General features: G+C 53.0%; 1 protein-coding gene across 2 annotated transcripts in view; it reads left to right on the forward strand.

Moving 5' to 3' along the window:
- The first annotated feature begins 4527 nt into the window (after positions 1–4527).
- Positions 4528–19858, forward strand: part of TRAF3IP1 (TRAF3 interacting protein 1) — a 52363-nt gene continuing 37032 nt past the window's right edge. The window contains exons 1-7 of one of the 2 annotated variants that reach the window (XM_081050658.1): positions 4528–4771; positions 7599–7667; positions 8086–8247; positions 9931–10074; positions 10178–10582; positions 12610–12681; positions 13608–13683. In XM_081050658.1, coding sequence (XP_080906784.1) covers positions 4649–4771; positions 7599–7667; positions 8086–8247; positions 9931–10074; positions 10178–10582; positions 12610–12681; positions 13608–13683 — 1051 coding nt within the window. In that variant the 5' untranslated portion in view covers positions 4528–4648. The remainder of the gene's footprint in view (positions 4772–7598; positions 7668–8085; positions 8248–9930; positions 10075–10177; positions 10583–12609; positions 12682–13607; positions 13684–19858) is intronic. The other variant, XM_081050657.1, reaches the window with a different exon arrangement.

Here is a 19858-nt window from a genome sequence, read left to right on the forward strand (position 1 = left end):
TTAGGGACAGAAGGCTTTGTCTTTAGGCTCACGTGGAGAGGAGGAGAGAAGGCCTTATGTGCAGGCCCCTCAGGTTTCACAGAATGATGTCAGTCACCTCCCAGCTTGGAAGATGGCACTTGGCCGGCCTCACAGACTGTGGCCTGTCCTTCTGAGCCTGTCAGGGAGTCGAGTCTTGCGTCTAGGGCCAGTGAGGCTGTCTCCAGGCTCTGGGCCACTTTTCCTCCCACCTGGCACCTGCCTCCCGAGCCCTTCCTGCAGGCTGACCCACATCCTGGGCTCTTCACAGATGTGGCGCTCTGAGTTGGCCCAGTCAGCCCCCCAGGTCTTTGTCTCCGGGGATGTTTGTCTCCTGGGTGAGGGCAGGTAGGGTCTGGAAGCCACCCTTCTTTGTGGAGCTCTCTCTCCCGGGGTGAGTCATGGTCACTGTCATCTCCTTCATTCATTCAGAAATTACTTCTTTCAAAAACATCTCCTGCCAGCCTTTTATGTTTCAAACACTTTCTTTGCTATGATTTTCTATAGTTATTTAATCAATTATTATTTTTTTATGAATGACTCTTTTTTTATGTTCTCTGCCTTTTTCTCTAATCCTTTCATGACGCTCAGAAGCTCAGGGGTAATTCAGGCTGCAGCCCCTGCCGCACCCCCACCCCCGCCTCGCCCGCCCCCAGAACTGGAGGTGCCAGGCTGGCCTGGGGCCCCCACCCTCCTGAAGCCCTGGTTCTGGGTCCCTTTCTTGCAGCGGAAATCCTAAGTTACGTCTTCTCAGCCCTGCTTTCCAAGGCCTGTGTGGAGGGTGTGGCCTCACTGAGGGGTAGTTAAGGCTGTGACCTCTAGGATGAGTGTCCACTCCATGGCCACTTCCCTCCAGCCAGGCCCTCGGGTGGCCCTGCTCACTTGTCCTGGATCCTGTCAGACCCTCTCTCCTGGCCCCCCGGTCCCACAGCTGCCAGACCTGTGCCCTCAGGCTCCACAAGGCCCCCTGTGGACGCCCCCTGAGCTACACAGGCTGTGGAATCAGGCTGCCCCCTCGTGTGGCACTGGCTGGGGTCCTCAGTGGGGCCTCAGGAGCCAGAGGTGACTCCATGGCTCCACCCACCTTGCCCACTGCTCACAGGCCAGCCTGGGCCCAGAGGGTGAGTCTTCCCAGCGTGAACGTTTTGGGGAGGGGCTGGGATTGTCTGTTGTGAAGGCAGGTACTTGGGCTCAGAGGCCAGGATCAGCGACACCTGAGTTCTCCCTCTACCCCCACTCAGGCCACCCCGGCCAGTGCTCAGAGCTCAGAGGGGGGAGTCCTCACAGAGCTTCTGGGCTCCCCGCTGGGCCACAGTGAGCGGATCAGGGAAGACTTGTGAGCACAGCTCCAGTCCTCAGACACCACTGGATGGGGTGCCTCCCGAGGCTGCCAAACCTGGCCAGCAGGTGAGAAGGAGGCCCCTCTCTCCCTAACACCCAAGGGCAGGAAGCTGGTACAGTCTTTTTTTTCTAAAATTAGTTTCAGGTGTCCAAAACAATGTATTAGACATTTACACCCCTCACAAAGTGAGAACTCCCCTCCCCCAATCTACTACCCCTCTGACGTCGTATGGCTGTTACAATTCCACTGACTCCGTCTGTACATGACTGGACTAAGAAACTGTCGTACATTTACACAATGGTACAGTGTTGTTTAAGGGCTGAGTCGCTTCAGGGCCCACCTTCCTGGGTAAGGCCAGCCAAGGAGAAGCACGCAGTCTCACTGTGCCCCTCCTTTAAAATGACTTTTGGGGGGTCAGAGGTGCAGTCAGGTGGGCAGGCCAGGGTGGGGAAAGAACTAACGCAGTTCTCTGGTCTCCGTGTGGATGTGAAGTGTTAGCTTCAGTGTGGGCAGAATGCTCAGCATGAGGCACGTGGGTGGCGATTTCCTTCTTCTTTATGGGGTTTGATGAACTGTTTGCGAATTAATGTTTGTTCTTGGGAAGCAGGACATGTGTGAGTGACAAAGGTAAGTGTGTGGACAAGCAGGAGAGCAGCAGGCAGCTGGGAGCTTCAGAAGGAGCCTGATGCAGTGTCCACCACACCCTGGACGGTCCCAAGGGACCAATGTGCCGAATGCCACAGGGACTGTCCTGCTGAGCTGTGAGTCTGGCCTGGGAAATAATGTCCTGCTGAGAGGAAGTGGTGGTGGGGGTGGGCAACGACACAAAAGCTCCCAGGGGTAGTATGGGGTTTCCAGGAGGCCGGGAAGATTTGACAAGGCAGGGCTCAGAGGATGCGGTGATTCAACCAAGGGGCTGGGCCTGGAAGCTGGGCGGCAGGGCTAATAACTGAGGGCCACCCAGGGGGAAGCTCTCTGAGGGTCATTTCCCATGGATGGGCCGTGGGACACTTCTGTACAGGGAGTGCTGTCAAATTCCTTCCCTCATGGGTGTCATGCTCAGGCTTCTCCCACCGCCAGCCCACCTGCACAGTGAAGTGTGGAAGGAAGTGAGGTGCTCACTGCTGCAGGGGGATGAGCCCTGGCTGTTCACCTGGCCTCCGTTTAGTGGCCACAGCTCACACAGCCCCGGACACTGTTCACTGCAGGAGACTGACGTTCCCAGGAGCAGAAGTTGTTTACTAGAAGGTATGTACTTTCCCTGAAATCTGAAGCACCTAGATTACTCAGCACAGAGCAGTGACTCCATAAGTGCCTGAATGACACTTTATGGGCTATCGTCACCAAACCTGTATGAATGCCCAAGACGTACATGACAAGGTGCTCCAAACACTAGAGAAATGCAAATTACAATCACAGTAAGATGCCATTACACATCCACTAGACTGACTAAAGTTAAAAGACTGACATAGTAGGTGTCACAGGGATATGAAGCAACTGGAAATCCCAGCCATTGCTGGTGGGGATGAAAAATGGTGCAGCCACTTTGAAAACAGTCTGGTAGTATCTTATAAAACTAAACCTACTCTTACCACACAATCCAGCAATCCCACTCCTAAGTATTCAAGAGAAATGGAAACTTATGTTCACACACAGACTGGTATGTAAATGGTCTTAGTTGTGTTATTCATAAATAACAAAAAATGGAAAGCAACCCAAATGTCCATCAACTGGTGAACAAATAAACAAGGTGTTCTATGCAATACTACTCAGCCATAAAAAGGAATGACATTAATATATGTAGCAACATGGACGAATCTCAAAAACATAAGAGAAACAAGTAAACACAAGAATACGTACTGTACGATTTCATTTATAAGGAACGCTAGAAAACGCAGAATTATAGTAACAGAAACCAGATCCCCGGTTGCTTGGGTTGGGGTGGGGTAAAGAGATGGACTGCAAGTGAGCAGGAGAAAGCATTTTAAGGCGCAGGAATGTTGTGTCTTGATTGTGGTGGTGGTAACATAATTGTATGTAATTATCAAAATGCACCAGCCTGCACACTTAAAATGGGTGAATTTTATTGTATGTCAATAATAATCGAATATCAATTTTAAGTAAAAAAAACTCCACACCTAGATACATCATGGGCAAGCTTACGCAAACCAACAGTGAAAAGCAAGTCTTCAAGGCAGCCAGATACACAACAGACAGAACAAAAATGACTACAGCTGACTTCTCTTTAGAAACTCTGTAATCCAGAAGGGAACGGAGCAAAATCTTTAAAAGTACCGAATGAAAGAAAACGAGCAGAATTCTACAGTTGTTGACACGGTCTTCCAAATGTGAAGGTGCAATATAGACTTTCAGGAAAACAAAAGGTGAGGGCATTCATTGCCAGCTGACCTGTGCTAAAGGAAATCAGTACAGGAAGGTCTTCAGACAGGAGCCTGACACCAGATGGAAATGTCGATCTACACCAGCAATGAAGAGCATTGAAAAGGGTAAAAAAAAGAAAAAGAAAAAAGTAAATAGAAGTTATAAAGGTATGCATTACAACTAGGAGCGGACCACTCGCTTCCAGGTTGCCGGAAGGCTTTCTGCAGTGCGCCTGTGCGTGGTGGGTGGACACGGGTGGGACGAAGGCACAGGCACCTGGCACAACAACGAGCGCTGGCGCCACCGTTTGGCTGTCACCTCCCTGGGCGTTAGGGAGGCTGGCACACGCTGACCCTACTTTGTAGGCACAGAAACGGAATCTCAGAGAAGACGAGTTACTTCTACTGCACTTCAGCAGGAAGCCGCATTAAGTAACAGGATTGGGCGTTTTCTATTCCGTGTTGTTTGAGTTAACTTAGTCCCCTTGGAACCTGCGACACAGGCGACACAAATCTCGGGCGTGGCGTCGCTGTTAAGCAGCCCCGGCGGCCCCTCCGACACGCGGCGAGCACCTCCCTGCTCCGCGAGGCCGGTGGGCGGGCCCAGGGCCAGGACGCAATCACTGCACTCGCCGCGAGGCGGTGGGCAGGGCAGCCCCGCCCAGCGTGCGCGCGCAGCAGGCGGGCAGGGGGCGGAGCGCCGCGGCGCGTCCGTTGCTAAGGCCGCGCCGCCCTGGCGACCGAGCCCTCGCGGCCCCGCGCACGCGCCCTGACCGACTCCGGTGCACTGTGGGATGGAAACCCGAACGGCGCGTCGGGGCAGGAGCAGGCGGCGGCGGCGGGGCCGGAGCGGCGGGACAGCGGGGCTTGGACTCGGCGGGCCGGCGGGAGCGCGGGCGGCGCCGCCATGAACGCGGCGGTGGTGAAGCGGACGCAGGAGGCTCTGGGGAAGGTGATTCGGAGGCCGCCGCTGACGGAGAAGCTGCTGAGCAAGCCCCCGTTCCGCTACCTGCACGACATCATCACGGAGGTGGGTGCGGCTCCGGGGTCGGGGCTCGGGCGCGGGGAGCGGGTCGCGGCCGGCGTGAGGGCCAGGGGTCAGGGCCCGGGTGGGGCTCGGGGAGCGGCCCGAGTCGGGGCCCGGGCGCGGGGCGGTGCGAGCCGGGGTCAGGGCCCAGGTGGGGCTCGGGGAGCGGCCCGAGTCGGGGCCCGGGCGCGGTGCGAGCCGGGGTCAGGGCCCAGGTGTGGGCTGGGCCGGGGCAGAGTCAGCGCGCGTCGGGGGGGGCCTCGCGGAGCTGGGCGCAGCCCCCGCCCGGGGCCTGACCGCGGGCCCAGCGCGGGGCCGCCCCTGCGGGGACGCTCGTCACCCTCGCCGCCGCTCTCCCTTCTCCGCCGTCCCTGGACCCCGTTTCCTGGGGCGTCCCCGGGCCTCTCACCCGCCACGTACGGTTAGAGCAGGTTCCCGTCCGCCTGCCACGGCTGTCTCGCGCTGCCTTTCCTCCAGTGCCTAGCACGCCCCCTCCGCTCCCGGGTTTCCTCCACGGGGCTCTGCACACTGGTCACCACACGTGGGATGTTTAATGGACGCCTGTGGTTGTAGGGGATCTGGAAAGGGACACTATGGAAGAGCAGGTTAGTATCCGCTGATAAACGGCACAGCTGCCTTCAGTTGGGATTGGCTGTTGACTTTTCCCCAGTGGAAGGTGAATTCCTCCATGACCGAGACCGTAACCGTGTTGTTGCCATGTCCCGGGTGGCACTGGGTACGGTACACAGAAGCGGCACAACAAACAGTCGCTGTTGAGTGGACTCTGTCAAGGCTCCCGGTAGCTCCGGGAGGCGCTGCCCGCTCCTAGGGCGCATCTCAGGTGGGTCTTGAACTTGGGAACTAGTGCGTCCTCCTGGGGAGTCAGGAATCAGGCTGAGCTTGAGACTGCCGGGGCTCCTGCTCTCTCCCCGTGTTGGTCCTCGAGCTTCACTTCTCACTCTTTCCAGTGGGCTGGACACCTTACTCTTCCATCAACTTTGCTTTACTCATTTCTGTGATCCTAACGTGGTTTCTAATGTGTGCCTCTGTATTAAAAACCCCAGTTGTGCTGAAAACTTTCACCCACACCCCAAGGGCTGTCTGGCCTGGCCTCCTCCCCCTGCAGCTAGTCCGGCACTTCCAGCTGCTCTGGACAGTGTCTGCGGAAGGGACGTGGCTGTGGGGAGCCCGGCGGGTGCTGGGCCGCGTGCCGCGTCACCTCTGCCCTGTGCAGTAGGCAGGTAGCGCGCTCTAACCCAGGAGGGAACAGGTGGTCACCAGGACGTGGGCCTGGCCGAGCGCAGCCACAGCCTCATGCTGTCGTCTTCTGCGTCGGTCCTGTGAGCCCACGAAAGGAGAGTCAGGAAGGGAGTGGGGGACATGCCTCCTCCTGGGCGTCTTGCTGTGCTCTGGGCAGACATACTCGAATGCATTTTCAGATAATAGGTGGAGAGCCTTGTGTGAAAATTCTTTACTGCCCCTGAGTGTTGTATTCAAGCCACCATCTTAGTATTTTAGCTACAGCTAAACCAACTTTGCCTCTTTCATGAATCAAAGCACTGGTCTTGTGACATCAATATCTCTTGTCGCTCAAAATTATTGCTGACAATTTTAACTTTCAATGAACTGGGAAAACCTTGAAAGAAACAAGGGAAAAGTTGCCAGGAATATAAAGTGTAGGCTACTCTTAATATTTCACCTGTCTTCTCAGGAAAAATAATAGCATAGCTCTTAATTAATTAAAAATAGTAGCACAGCTCTTAAGTAGTTTGATGAGGAATGAAAGATAGCTTAGTTCATAACTTGCTGTAGCTTCGTCTCAGAGAAGCCTGGTGTTAGCATGCGACTGTCCTCGTTTTTAAACACGGCTTGCAGTAATACATTTGCTTTATATCCACCCAGGACACACACATACAGGCATATTCATCCTTACTACATACAGTGCAGTCTGACTTTTTTTTCTGTTTCATTTGAAAAACAAAAATGCTGTTGCTACCCACTGTGTTGACCTGTCACATTTTGAAAAGCTCTGGTCTGAGAGAAGCCAGGGCCCTGGCTGTGTAAGGGGGTGGGGAGGAATGAGGAAATCACCACCCCAAAAGCTAGTTTTAGGGGTCATCGGGAGGTCCAGGTTGACTGAAGGGAGACAGCAGAAGCAATGTGGCTCCGAGCTCTCCTGCCCTAGGAGGTGGGGAACAGTGGAGGAGAAAGACCTTTCCGTCCAGTGTCAGAAACCCAGGCTGAGCTGTTCCTTTCCTTCCCAGAATCCATTCTCTCCACTGGGCCTGAGTGGCCCTTTTAAGGTGCTGTCCCAGCTCTCGAACGTCTCAGGGCCTCGTGTGGTCCTTAGGCTAAGTCCGTATTCCTGAATGGCTTCGAAGGCCTTCTGGGTGAGGCCCCCGCCTGACTCTGGCCGGTTCCTCCTGGCCCAAACGCCTTATGACCCCTCGAACAGGACCCCTCTTGGCCCTGGACCTTTCGGGGGCTGTTTGGCCTGGCACGCTCTTCCTCGGTACCCCGTCCCCCAACTCTTCTCCTGAAGCCTCTGCTCTCAGTGTAGATATGATTTCTTCTGGGATGTTCCCTGACACCCCTCGCCCTCCTGAGCTTGGATTCGGGATGGATCGTGTGCTCCCTTAGTGCTCTGCAAGTCTTTGTAGCATCTACCTGTCCCCACAGCCAGCTGGGTCCCGCCCGGCGCAGGGCCTCGTCATAGGAGACACGCGCGTCTGCTGAGCCCCTGGGTGTGGTCAGATTCCGACGGCTATGGGTGTGGGGTTCAGTGGCTGGGGCCACGGGGCTGACCACGACCTCGCTTTACCTTTTGAAGGTGATCAGGACGACTGGCTTCATGAAGGGCCTCTACACGGACGCCGAGATGAAGTCAGATAATGTGAAGGTGGGTTTGAGGGAGGTCCCACCCCCTTGCCTTAATAAATGAGGTTTTCTTTATAAACTGTGTATCGTGCTGTGTGGCAGTTATATGCTGACTATGGTGGGAATACAAAATCGATTAATTTCTGAAATGCTGTATACCCTTTCATTTCATTTTCTCATTTTTAGCAATTGTGTATCATGCTAATTTTATCCATTGAGAAATGGAATTAGTATTTTTAAGGTTAATGCCGGTACATCAACTAATGTTAAAAGGTTTACTGAGCTGTTTTTGTTTTCTTCTAAGAGTCGGTGTTTCTAAATTTGACAAATGAACATAGCTTTTTACTTAAACAGGAACTGTGTGTGCCTATTGAGCATACTGAAGATAACAATTTTTTCGAAGTAGTTTATTATTTGTGTTTTAAATGGAAATCTTTTAGGATAAAGATGCCAAAATTAGCTTCCTTCAGAAGGCCATAGACGTGGTGGTGATGGTTTCAGGAGAGCCGTTGTCTGCAAAACCAGCCCGCATCGTTGCCGGGCACGAGCCTGAAAGGACAAATGAGCTGCTGCAGAAAATTGGAAAATGCTGTCTCAACAAGGTAATGCTGCAGCGCCAGCCCCTGAACCTGCCGGTGCTGAAGAGTGCAGGTGGGGGTGGGGGCACCTCCCAAACGTGCACACGGTGGTTTAGGCAGAGCTCGGAATCTGATCCCACCTATCCTGGAACATCGCCGTTTTGGCGTTTCGGGTGAAGTAACTTCCAAGTGTAAACACAGACACACCAGTTCTACATGCTTCTTAAAACAGGCACCTCGCGGGCTCTTGGATCTGGGGGCAGTTGCCCGGAGCAGGTGCCAGGCTTCCAGGCCCTGCATGCCTCCTGCTCTCAGGCCTCCATTCAGGGCAGGTGACTGTTTCCACCCGGGGACCAGGTGGATGAAGGCTGCTTTTCTCCTCTAGGGCTTGTGGGCCATCCCTGTTCTCCGCCTTCTTTTCCAGTCTCCGGTGTCTGCTTCCTCCCTTCTCCCTCATTCCCTTCTCTGCTCCATTCCTCCCTTTCTCCTGATTGTCATTTGCAGAGCTATGCTGCCTTCAAAGAAATCCTCTTTCGGTTGTACAGGGACTGGGTTTGTTACTAACACTGAAGATTGCCACGTGGGCATGTCTCAGTGGATCCCGGTGGCTGGAGAAGGTCATCCCGGGGCCTGCCTTGCTTGTGGGAACCGAGTGGGCCCCAGAGGAGTGGAGCTGGACCTTTATCAAGGGCGTAGCTAACACAGCCCTTCGTGTACCCGGTGGGCTGTGGGCCGGTGGCGACGCTGTGACGTCACCGCAGCAGTGGGGGCTGGGTGGGGAGTGGGGGCTCCCAGGAGGCCCCCGGAGAGCCTCGCCCTGGTCTGCGGCCGGCCGGATTCCCCAGGTGCACTGCTCGCTGTCCTTAAGTCCCACCTGTACTCTCCGTGTTGCTCCTCTTTCTGGAAAGCAAATCTGACTCATGTCTTCCATGCTGAAGCCACTGCCAGCTTCCTGTTGCCTTGGGCTGGGGGGCACCGCCAGCTCTGTGACCTGCTGCCGCTCCCTGCCCTCCAGTTCCTTTCTCATTTACCACCAGCCTGCGCCACGCCGTCTCCTGTGCTGGTCGTGCTCCCTTGCTTCCTGCCGCCCGTTTCCTCGGTGCCAGAGCTGCGCCCCTCCTCGCAGCTCGTCTGGCAGCAGTGGAGTTGGTCGTTCTGGAGCCCTGGCCTTTCCTCTTCCCAGGCTGACCTCGGTGCCCCGCTGTGTTCCCGTAGCACTCAGGGCTCTCCCCAGTACGCAGTGTGTCCTCGGCCTGGGCCCCCGTCCTGGCGGGCAGCAGTCACCGCGTCCTCTCTGGGGGCTGACCGGAGGTGTGCCGAGGCTGAGGCCGGCGGACAGTGAGGCTGCAGAGGGATTTTCGCATTTGCTTGAGTTGGATCATTTCTTAGGCCTCTGGGACCCTGTGGGGAGTGAGTGGTAGGTGTTCCCGGGTGGCGGGGTCAGCTCTGCTGTCCCTGAGCGACACGTGTCTACACTTGACAGCTGGGGCAGCCCGGAGGCAGGATTTGTGTAGCGTGGGGGGGCTCAGCTGGGGACGTGGAGGGGCTGGAGGTGAGGGTGCCCAGCAGACGTGCTGCGTGGTGACAGCCTGTCCGAGCTCCGGACTCTGTTTAGTGAGCTGCCTTGCAGTGTTGCCCTTCGTATTTGTCACTTGTGCTGACCTCATTTTCACCTTGCATTTCATCTCCTCCCGTTGGGACAACAAGCTGTCCAGTGAGGATGTGGTGAAGAGAGTGTTAGCTGGAGAGAAGGGGGACGGGAAGGGAAGGACCTCGCTGACGTCCAGACCTCCGGAGGCGGACAGCAGGACTGTGAGAGACGAGGAACCCCGGGCGCCCAAGCATCAAGAGGTGAGGTGCAAGTTGCACGTCCTGGGAAGTGAAGCCCGGAGTCTGTGTGTCATTCTGGCAAAGACATTTGTAAGTGATACTGTTATTTGACTTTTTTTTTCAGGATAGAAGAAACTCTGAAAAAAACGAGAGAAGTACAAGCAGAGATCGAAAACAGAAAGAAGAATTGAAAGAAGAAAGCAAACCGAGAGAAAAGGAAGGGGACAAGGAGAAGACCAAGGAGAATGACCGCGACCGACATAAAGACCCCGAGAGAGACAAGTACCAGGAAGGAGAGAGAGAGAGGGCCAAACCCAGGGCCAGGCGGGGCAGGGACGAGGACAGAGGCCACAGAGACCTGGACCGCGAGAGAGAGAGGAAGAACGAGGGTGGCAAAGAAAAGGAGAGGTGGAAAGACAGGGAGAAAGAGCGTGAGCGAGACAGGGACCGGCGGAGGGGGAAAAGTGGGGAGCATTCCCGGGACCCCGACAGGGACAAGAGCAGAGAGCACGATAAACCCGAGAGAAAGGTGAGGCCCTCTTTGAAAACCTGTGCCTTTCACTTAGAGTCGGCGCTGTTCTCTAAAGCGATTTTGGCTTTATTAGTGTGGTTAGGAAAGTAGTTTTTCAATTGCCAATTTAAGATTATGACAATCTTGGGTCCCAGTAGAAACCCAAAGAGACAGCAGCTTTTCCCAGGTGAGTTAAGGTTTGCTCTGAGCTGTGTGTGCGCGTTCGGGCATTTTCCTGACGCTTTGGGGTGGCCTGTACTGCAGTGTCGCGAGCAGTGCCACAGGCAGGCTCAGTGGTATGTGGGCTCTTGGAGCCTGGACACGGTGTGCTTATGAAGGACCAGGGCTCCTTCCCGAGTCTTAGGCATTAGCGGAGAAGTGCAGTAGGACCTTGGCTTACTGTAACTCTTGTTGAAGGAAAGTTTCAGGTACATTTAGGGTTGGCCAGAGCATTCGTTTGTTTCAGACAGTGTTTTCTAAGTGTGCAGTTACTCTGGGCTCACTCTGGGTAGTACAGGTGTTCTGTCAGGGCTGGTGTTCCAGGTGCCCGATCTCGTGGGGCTTTGTGTGATTGTAAAGTGCCCTGGAAGGTCCCGGGGACCTTCTGGCCTCAGCTGCTAGAAAGGAGAAAGTCCAGGTCTGGAAAGGTTCACGGTCGGTCCAGGTGATGCGGGGCGGTGAGGGGCAAGGCCTGGCTGAGCTCGCAGTGTCCTCCGGAGAGGCGTCAGTTCTGTGGCATGCCCTGCGGGAGCCCCGCACACTGGACCTTGCTGAGCAGGGCAGCGCACATCTGGTTTGGTTAGTAACTGAAGGGTTCTCCTAGGGGTTTGGGGTCTCCCACAAACCTCCTGAGTAGCGGAACCTATGGCAGATGTCACAAAAAGCGGGGTTCCCTTAGGAGTTTGGGAAACAGAGACATTCTCCCTCTTTGCCCCCCTTTCGAGGTCTGAGGAAAACGGTTTTCACCGACCTTGTTCCTCTGAGGCGCTGGCACATTTTCGTATCATTTACTGTGCGAGGTGGCCCTGATCAGGACGGACCAGGGTGAAGGGATCGTGTTCTTGCTCCGAGCTGCTGCCTTCTCCCGGGGAGGTTCTGCTGGTGGAGACGGGACTGCTTCATGGGGTGGGCGTGGGAAGCGCTGGGCTCGGCAGCTGTGGGCAGGCGGGTGAACCCGGTTGTGCCAGCGCTCGCCCCGGTGACGCCATCCACTCACCTCCACTTAGTTTCCATTTGGAAGTGACAACAGCCTTCTCAGCTCCCCTCTGGGCCTTGTGAAGAAAAGGTGAAATAGTAGGTGTGAAAGTGCTGTGGGAAGTCAGGAGTGGGCCATGTGTGGGGGTTAAGGCCCCAGCCTCAGATCAGAGCGCCATCTGTGGGCACGCCGCCCTGTCACCTCTGAGGGGACAGCGGGGTGCGCTAGGGGTGGGGGCATCCACGCAGGCTGTCCCTTCATGATTCAGTGAGGACGCTGTGTCGTTGAGGTCGTGGACAGTCATCCTGTGCTTTTCGGAGGAAAAACCTCAGCCGTCGTCATCTTTTCTCCTCATGCCAAGAACCGAGTCCAGGTGTGAGGTGGTGCTTAGTTTTCAGGTCATTTGTTTTGAGGGTGCTTTCCTGACACAGTCTGAAGCCTTTGTGTGAACAGGGCCAATCCGTTTGAAGGTGACCCACCCCCGGAGGTAGGAGAGGGGCAGCCTTGCCCAGGTGTTGGGGTTCTGTTCAGCCCTCCCCAGTTTCCAGATGCCCTGAGCTTCACCGGGACGTTCCTCAGAAGTCTGGCTGGGCATCAGGACCCCTGTGGGGGGGACACTGCCTCTGAGCCCTGGCCCCCAGCCTGGAGCCTCGGGGAGTGGTCTGGAAGGTCCTGGGAATCCAGGCTGCCTGACGACAGCGGAGTAGGACCTAGAGGGTGCCATGGTGCCATGGTGCCATGTGGGAAGGGATGTCTTGCTGGGACGTCTTTCATCTTGATGTGTTTTTATATGTGACAGATCTGAATAATTCTAGAATTTGAAAACAAAATATTCTTTTTTTTTTTATAGTCATCAAGCTCAGGGGAGGTTTCTAAAAAGTTATCAAATGGAACTTTTAAAGACTCCAAAGCTGAAACAGAGGTAAAATGTAACTTTTAAAAATACCTTTAAAAGAAGCAAACCCGAGCTGCTGTGCTGGGGGCCTCTGCTGGTCCCCGAAGTGGGAGGACACAGCGTAGGCTCACACACTATAGGTCCCTATTCACACGGGTGTAAGGAGTGATTCGAATGGTTTAGCGCCTGGTCACGTGGGTGGGCTGTGCTGTCCTCTGGTTTCCTGTGGTGGACCCCGGGTTTCTTGACAGCTTTATTTGGCTATCGAATATGTGTGATGTACAAAGACATAAGGTAGTCATTCAGAAGCCAGTGGGGGAGGAGAAAGGCACCAGGCAGTCAGGGAAAGGGAGGGCCAGCTGGAGGGACTCCTCCAAGCTCTGCCTGGTCTGGGGGACCCTGCAATGCGTTTCGATCTGGGGTACAGCCGAGGCTGAGCCCCATCATCTCCGTGTCGGTATCTGAGAGAGGTTAGGCTCACCCTAACTCTCATTATCTGACTTACATGTCAGAAAGTGCATCCGGGAAGCTGTCGGGAAGAGGGACGAGGTGTGCGGTGGAGGCCGGGAGGCCAGCATGGCAGGTTGAGAGGTGGGGGGTGGGCTTCGCTGTCTGCTCTAATTTGGGCTCAGAGCTATTTACATCTAGCAACAGACGTCGAGTCCTCTAAACTCACCTGATAGAACAGTGTTTTCCGAAGTGTGGTTGGTAGACTCTGACCTTTTTGGGGCTGTACAAAAAGGTGGAATTCTCAATTTAGAGCGAGAGGGTTCCGCTTCCCTCTGATTTGCTCTCGGGTTTGGAGGGTTAGGTGCGCCCATTGGCGGCAGTTCCCCTCTGAAGTGTGTGGATGGTGATGATCTGTTTGTTCTTCCTCGAGCAGAGCTTGAATAATAAATTTGCTCGTTGTATCTGCGTGATGCATTAAGTTTTTTCATTCTCTTTTCTTTAAGACCGAGGTTGCCACTAAAACATCCAAGTCAATGACGATAAAAACATCCAAACGGCGACCCAAAACCTCGGTGGAAGGTACTGTGAATTTTATATAAGTAGCTAAAAATGCGGAGATTCGTTCCTTTGCCTTAATCACAATATCTGGCATAAAAATAGTTCTGTGGCTAGATCTGCCAATTAGGGGGAAAGAACAGACTGTGTGAAAGTGATCCACGTGTGTGTGGCTCTTGCACACGTCCGCACGTGTGTGAGCTCGTGACACCAGGGGCAGAGTAGCACCTCTGTCTGGAGATCTGTGTTGCAATCTAAAAGAGGCGATCACATTTTAAGTTTTCAGAAATGTGTATCAGTCATTCCTGTTTCATTGACTCTTGTCTTTTGAACAGTAGGCGGAAGCTAATCCTCATGCAGGAGCATTCTGCGCTTAACACAGACGGGTTTGTGCACTTAAACAATAGCAGAAGTTGTCGTTGGGAATTGGGCTAAAAGCTAAACGCTGAAGCGCCCGTGTACAGGCCTGGCCTGGGCTTTGCCCAAGAACAGACCTCGTTATGACAGACCAGTGAGAAGGGAGTGTCGGGCCAGTGGGGACAGGAGGTGCTGTTGAAAGCCAGTGGTGTTGGAGGTTTTAATTAAGTGTAATGTTCCTTTGAATGAGCAGCGGTTTCGGAAAAGACCATCCTTTTCATGAATTGTAAAAGTTAAAAGAAATATGACAAGAACGTAATGTTGTAATTTTTGAGTTGGAAATTAAACTTGGATGGTAAGTTTCAGTCTTTCACAATAGCACGTAATGCCTTAACGAACACCTTTGTGCCAGAAACTTTTTCTCTCTTTTGTGTGATCTCTGTGGGATAGGTTCCCGGAAGTGGGCGTGCTGGCACAGAGGGCATGGCTGCTCTAAGGTTTTGGCTACAGTGCACCTCTGACTGTACCCTCTGCCCGCAGTGCACCTCTGACTGTACCCTCTGCCCGCAGTGCACCTCTGACTGTACCCTCTGCCCGCAGTGCACCTCTGACTGTACCCTCTGCCCGCAGTGCACCTCTGACTGTACTCTCTGCCCGCAGTGCACCTCTGACTGTATCCTCTGCCCACAGTGCACCTCTGACTGTACCCTCTGCCTGCTGTGCACCTCTGACTGTACCCTCTGCCCGCAGTGCACCTCTGACTGTACCCTCTGCCCGCAGTGCACCTCTGACTGTACCCTCTGCCCACAGTGCACCTCTGGCTGTACCCTTTTCCTGCAGTGCACCTCTGACTCTACCCTCTGCCCACAGTGCATCTCTGGCTGTACTCTCTGCCCTCAGTGCACCTCTGGCTGTACCCTCTGCCCGCAGTGCACCTCTGGCTGTACCCTCTGCCCGCAGTGCACCTCTGACTGTACCCTCTGCCCGCAGTGCACCTCTGACTGTACCCTCTGCCCGCAGTGCACCTCTGACTGTACCCTCTGCCCGCAGTGCACCTCTGACTGTACCCTCTGCCCACAGTGCACCTCTGGCTGTACCCTTTTCCTGCAGTGCACCTCTGACTCTACCCTCTGCCCACAGTGCACCTCTGACTGTACTCTCTGCCCGCAGTGCACCTCTGACTGTATCCTCTGCCCACAGTGCACCTCTGACTGTACCCTCTGCCTGCTGTGCACCTCCGACTGTACCCTCTGTCCGCAGTGCACCTCTGACTGTACCCTCTGCCCACACCTTCTCCAAGTTTTTAAAGGCTGCTGATGACAATAGATGAAAAATAGACAAGGCTGTCTCCCTTCATTTACTCATGAAACTGCATGTTTTTTTATGCCTGTTAGTAATTTTTATTGACTTTCTGTCTGTTCTTTGTCTGATCCCCTGTTGCTCTGCTGGAAGTCCCTGCCTTCTTCTTAATTTGCACGACTTCCTTGTACCTTGAGGACATTGCCAATTTTTTAGAAAGTGTTTGTTTTTTATATTTTTTCTCCCAGTTAATTTCTACTGATTATGTTTGGTTTCTGACTTGCCTGAGTGTTTAATTTTTATGCACTGGAAGTTGCTAGTGTATCTTTTTTGCAGTTTGTCTAGAGATTGAAGAGATGGAGATTTGTGTTTTGTAACACATTTTTATATTTAATCTTTTTATCTCTTTAATTTATAGTATAAGATGAGGATCTAGATTTTATTTAATTTTTCTCAGAATAACTCACCAGGTTGTTCTTTCCCCCATTCTTTTCCTAGTCTAATTTAATAGATCCTGTTCAATTAAGTAGAAAAAGCATGGGCTTTAGGGTCACATACAACAAGTTTAAATCTATAGTCCACAGCTTGTTAATTCTGTTGGCCCTAAACAAATTGCTGGACCTGAGTCTCAATTTGCTCATCTGTACAATAGGAGTAAGAATTCTCATTGCGTTGTATTCTGGGTAGTAGTGGAAGAAATAATATGTAAAGTTCCTGAAACCTACAGGATGGCCAGTGAGTATTAGATTCCTCCCCTTTGTTCTGATCTGTGCCAGAAAACAAAGAAAAAATTATCATCTTATAAAAGTATTAAAAACAGCCAATTTTAAAAATGCTTTCTATGTACCAAGAACTTCACAAGCACTTTAAAAGAATTCTCCCATCTAATACAACAAGCCTTACTGTTGTTATTCACATGTGAGTGTGTGTGGACTCAATCCAAGGTTCTTCTGTTGATTTTTTTTTTGGTTTTCTAAGCTCACAGTCATATTGTCTGCTTTTCTTTTTTAATGCTCAGGATGTTTGCATCTGAGTTGCATCTGAGTTGACTGGGGAGCTTGTGCTGTGGGGTGCTTTATACGGTCTTTTAACAGATTTGACTATCAGAGATTTGCAAGCTTTACGATATGACTGAGCTGCACTCTTCTTCCTTGCCTGCTAGCTGGGGCACCGACTCCCCACGGACTCTTACCCAGCCAGGCTGGCACTGCCCCTCACATCCTGCCTCGCTCATGGGGACCATCCTGGGAACTGTCCAGCCTCCAGAGGGTGTATGAACCACGGGGCTGTGTGTTCTCCTGGGGGATCAGCCCTGCGTGTACTCGAGTGTGAAGGGATTGTATGTTTTAGACATATCTGGAATCTTAAAGCCATTCTAGAACTCCTCCAGAATCCCAAGAACCTTCTGCATAAGAATATATGTGGTAACTTTTGCCTGTCCTTAAATAGTGTATTATAGCAGAGCTGATCACTTGGAGTTGGTGCTTTTTAATTCCATTTGTTTGCTAACTATGCAGCATTACATAAATTAAGTTTAATACATATTTTCATTGTGCAATTTCATGTCAGGAAGAGGGACTCTAGGACCATTGAACATAGTGTTTCCCCTGAAAAAGCACGTAGCTCTTCCTACATACAGCTGAGAAGAGGCCTGGTAAAAGCAGCTGGGTGACGGGCCGGCCCCGCAGAGGCTGGTGTGATGTTTGACAGCTGACATCTTAGCGCCTGATGGGAATGCTGCTTCCTGGTCATCACTGACCAGGTGGAGCTCTGGGTGGTGCAGCCCTGCATGACCTCGGCCTGGGCTCCAAAGCACCGCCTCTGGCGGGAGTGGAGGAGGGGCAGAAGGGCACAGGGGCAGAAGAAGCCCTGCCAGAGCTGCAGGGCTGCCAAGCCACATGCGGATTTCCTGCCAGGACAGTCACAGGCCGAGATTACCATTGGAACCTTCCTCTCTCTAGTGTGCAAATATCTGTGGAGTAATTAACCATGGACAGTATAATTAGAGGGAGAAGACAGGTAATTAGAAGAACACAGGGTGTATACACTGATGTTAGTTAGCGGTGAGTCTTTTGGAGGAAAGTGAAGCCAGGAGAAGTGTATATGATGCGGGGAGGGCCTCCGAAAAGGGGACATCTGGACAGAGAGCTGACTGGGTGAAGGAAGAGTTGCAGGGCTCCAGGAAGGGCAGAGGCCCTGAGCTGGGGGCAGGCTTGCCTGTTTCAGTGACAGGAAGTGGGGTGGTGAGGCTGGAGCAGAGGGAGGGGAGGTGATGGGACGAGATACTCGGGGCTCGGCAGGCCCAGCGTTTCCAGTAAGTGTGGGCAGAGGTCCCTGGACATGGTTTGACTTCGGTTTTAGAAGCATCTCCTTTTAAAACTGGAGAGGGCGAGAGAGGATGGCCGGGGAGCAGTCAGGTGGCTGTCGTGTCATCCAGGTGAGAGACCGGCTGCTGGGACCCGAGTGTCACTGGTGAGAACAGAGTTGGGCTGGGACAGATTTGATGGAAGGGATGACAAGTACCTATGCCGATGGGTTGGACGGTATTTAGTAGAAAGGAGAGGAATCAAAGATCAGGTCCATTCGGGGAGGGTCTCGGTACCTGCGTGGTGCCATTCACTGAAGTGGGAAGGCTTTGGGAGATACCTGTGCCACAGCCAAGCAGGGGCGTCAAGGCAATAGTCAGATATGTAGGCCTGGGGTTCAGGGAGACAGTTGGAGAAACTGAAGGTGAAAAACGAAAAAGTTAGGACCATTTAGCATACAAGGGATCTTTCCAGCCATGGCCCTTCGTGTGATAATCTGGGGGAGGGGGAAAGCGGGGGAGGGTACAAAGGTGCTCTCAGGGCCACCAAACTTGCCAGGTCGAAAGAGGAGGCCACAGCTGTGGCAGAGGAGACAGAAGGCCAGCAGGTTGGAGGAAGGTTTGGAGAGAGGTGTCCTGAAAGCCCAGGAAGGCAGCTCAGGAGGAGGGAGAGGGGTGTCTTGTGGACCCCTTCTGAGCAGGAGTCCTATGGAGGCTCTTAGTGACCTTGGCATAAACCCCTATAAGTCCCAATGGAAGCAGCCAAACACAAAGACCCTTGCAGTATTTTACCTATGTGTCTGGACTGAATAATGAACCAGATCAGGAAGCTACGACTTCAGAAATAGGTAAGAAAAAGATATTCTTTATTTTAAATTCCTCACTACTTTGGTATGAAATACTTACATCTCAGTGTTATGCATTTTTTTTTATTTTAATGACTAATGTTCACCAGATTTGTTGCCCAGGGTCCTGAAGATCAGAGATGACTTGAATTTGTACTTGCTTTAATGTGCTAAGCTATACGATACAGAATATTAACACAGCTGTATGTTCACCCTTCCATGCCTTTTGATGTATAGCTTACTGGCATCTAAATCAGAATGCCTTCTCCATCTCGCTGTTGGCATTTTAGCCAATGATGTGGACGGTTAGGAAAGTGTCTTTCTGTTCTTGTCCAGCCCTGCTCTCCTCCGTGAAGGAAGTGCTCTGCGGTAATGACTTCCCGCACTTGCTGGGCACCTGGGGCAGCTGCGCTGCGACCTGCCCTTTTATGTTAGAGGTCGGCAGTGTGCCCTGTGCTCACACCCTCGCCTGCTGCTGCCTTGCAATTCCGCAATTCGCTGCATGAATTGAGAATTTCAAATGGGTCGATTCCCGATTAAATGCCAGTAATTGTAGTCTTCTGTGATGTTAAACTAAACTCTTCAGAAATATTAGAATTCTTAGTCACGTTTAAGGGAGAAAATAGTGTAAGTCTGTTGTTTAAATTGTGTACCTGTAGCCGGGGTGATGCCAGCCACCTTTCCATGTGCTTTTCCTCTCTGGGAACCCCCCTGAGAGGGCTGTGTGCCCTTCTGTGTCTGGGATCAGCAGGGACGGGGTGAAAGGTGACCCACGCTTTATCCCACATAGGTCACTTACGGGTCGTTTAGCTGGGTCTTCAGCACTGAGGGACGACTGAGTAAGAGGTGACTGGGCTGGAGCAGAATGAGGTTCTAGTGAAAATGCGCCTCACAACAGCCCCAGGTTGCAGCCGCACCACATCTCCTGATGGGTGTCGGATTTGCAGGAGCTTTTCTCAGCTGCGGGCAGGGGTGGAGGCGGGCAGCTGCCAGGCATGGACCACAGGGAGGGGAGTGGGGCTGGGGAAAGCGGGAGCCGGAGACTCCCGTTCCGGGCAGTGGCGGGCAGTGGGAAGAATTCCACTCTCCCGTTTACCAGCCGCCTGGCCATGAGCGAGCCTCGTGGGTCATTCTCTGAGGCAGTTTGCTCATTGGCACAGGGGTTGAGAGGACGAGGTGATGTCCCCCGAGTGGCCGGCCGGCCACAGGATGCCATCCGTGTGTGATCTGCTTTAGTTTACTGAGAACCCCAGTCAGGGTGAGACAGCTCTCTCAGATGGTACGATAGATTTACATAAACTGGAACATTTAGACGTATAGCATCACTTTGTCCATATGACCTGCAGTGTGAAGGTGAAAAATCGGTTTGAGGAGCACGGAACCCGGACAGCTG

Source organism: Rhinolophus hipposideros, assembly GCF_964194185.1.
Source record: "Rhinolophus hipposideros genome assembly, chromosome: 6".
Lineage (NCBI taxonomy): Eukaryota > Metazoa > Chordata > Mammalia > Chiroptera > Rhinolophidae > Rhinolophus > Rhinolophus hipposideros.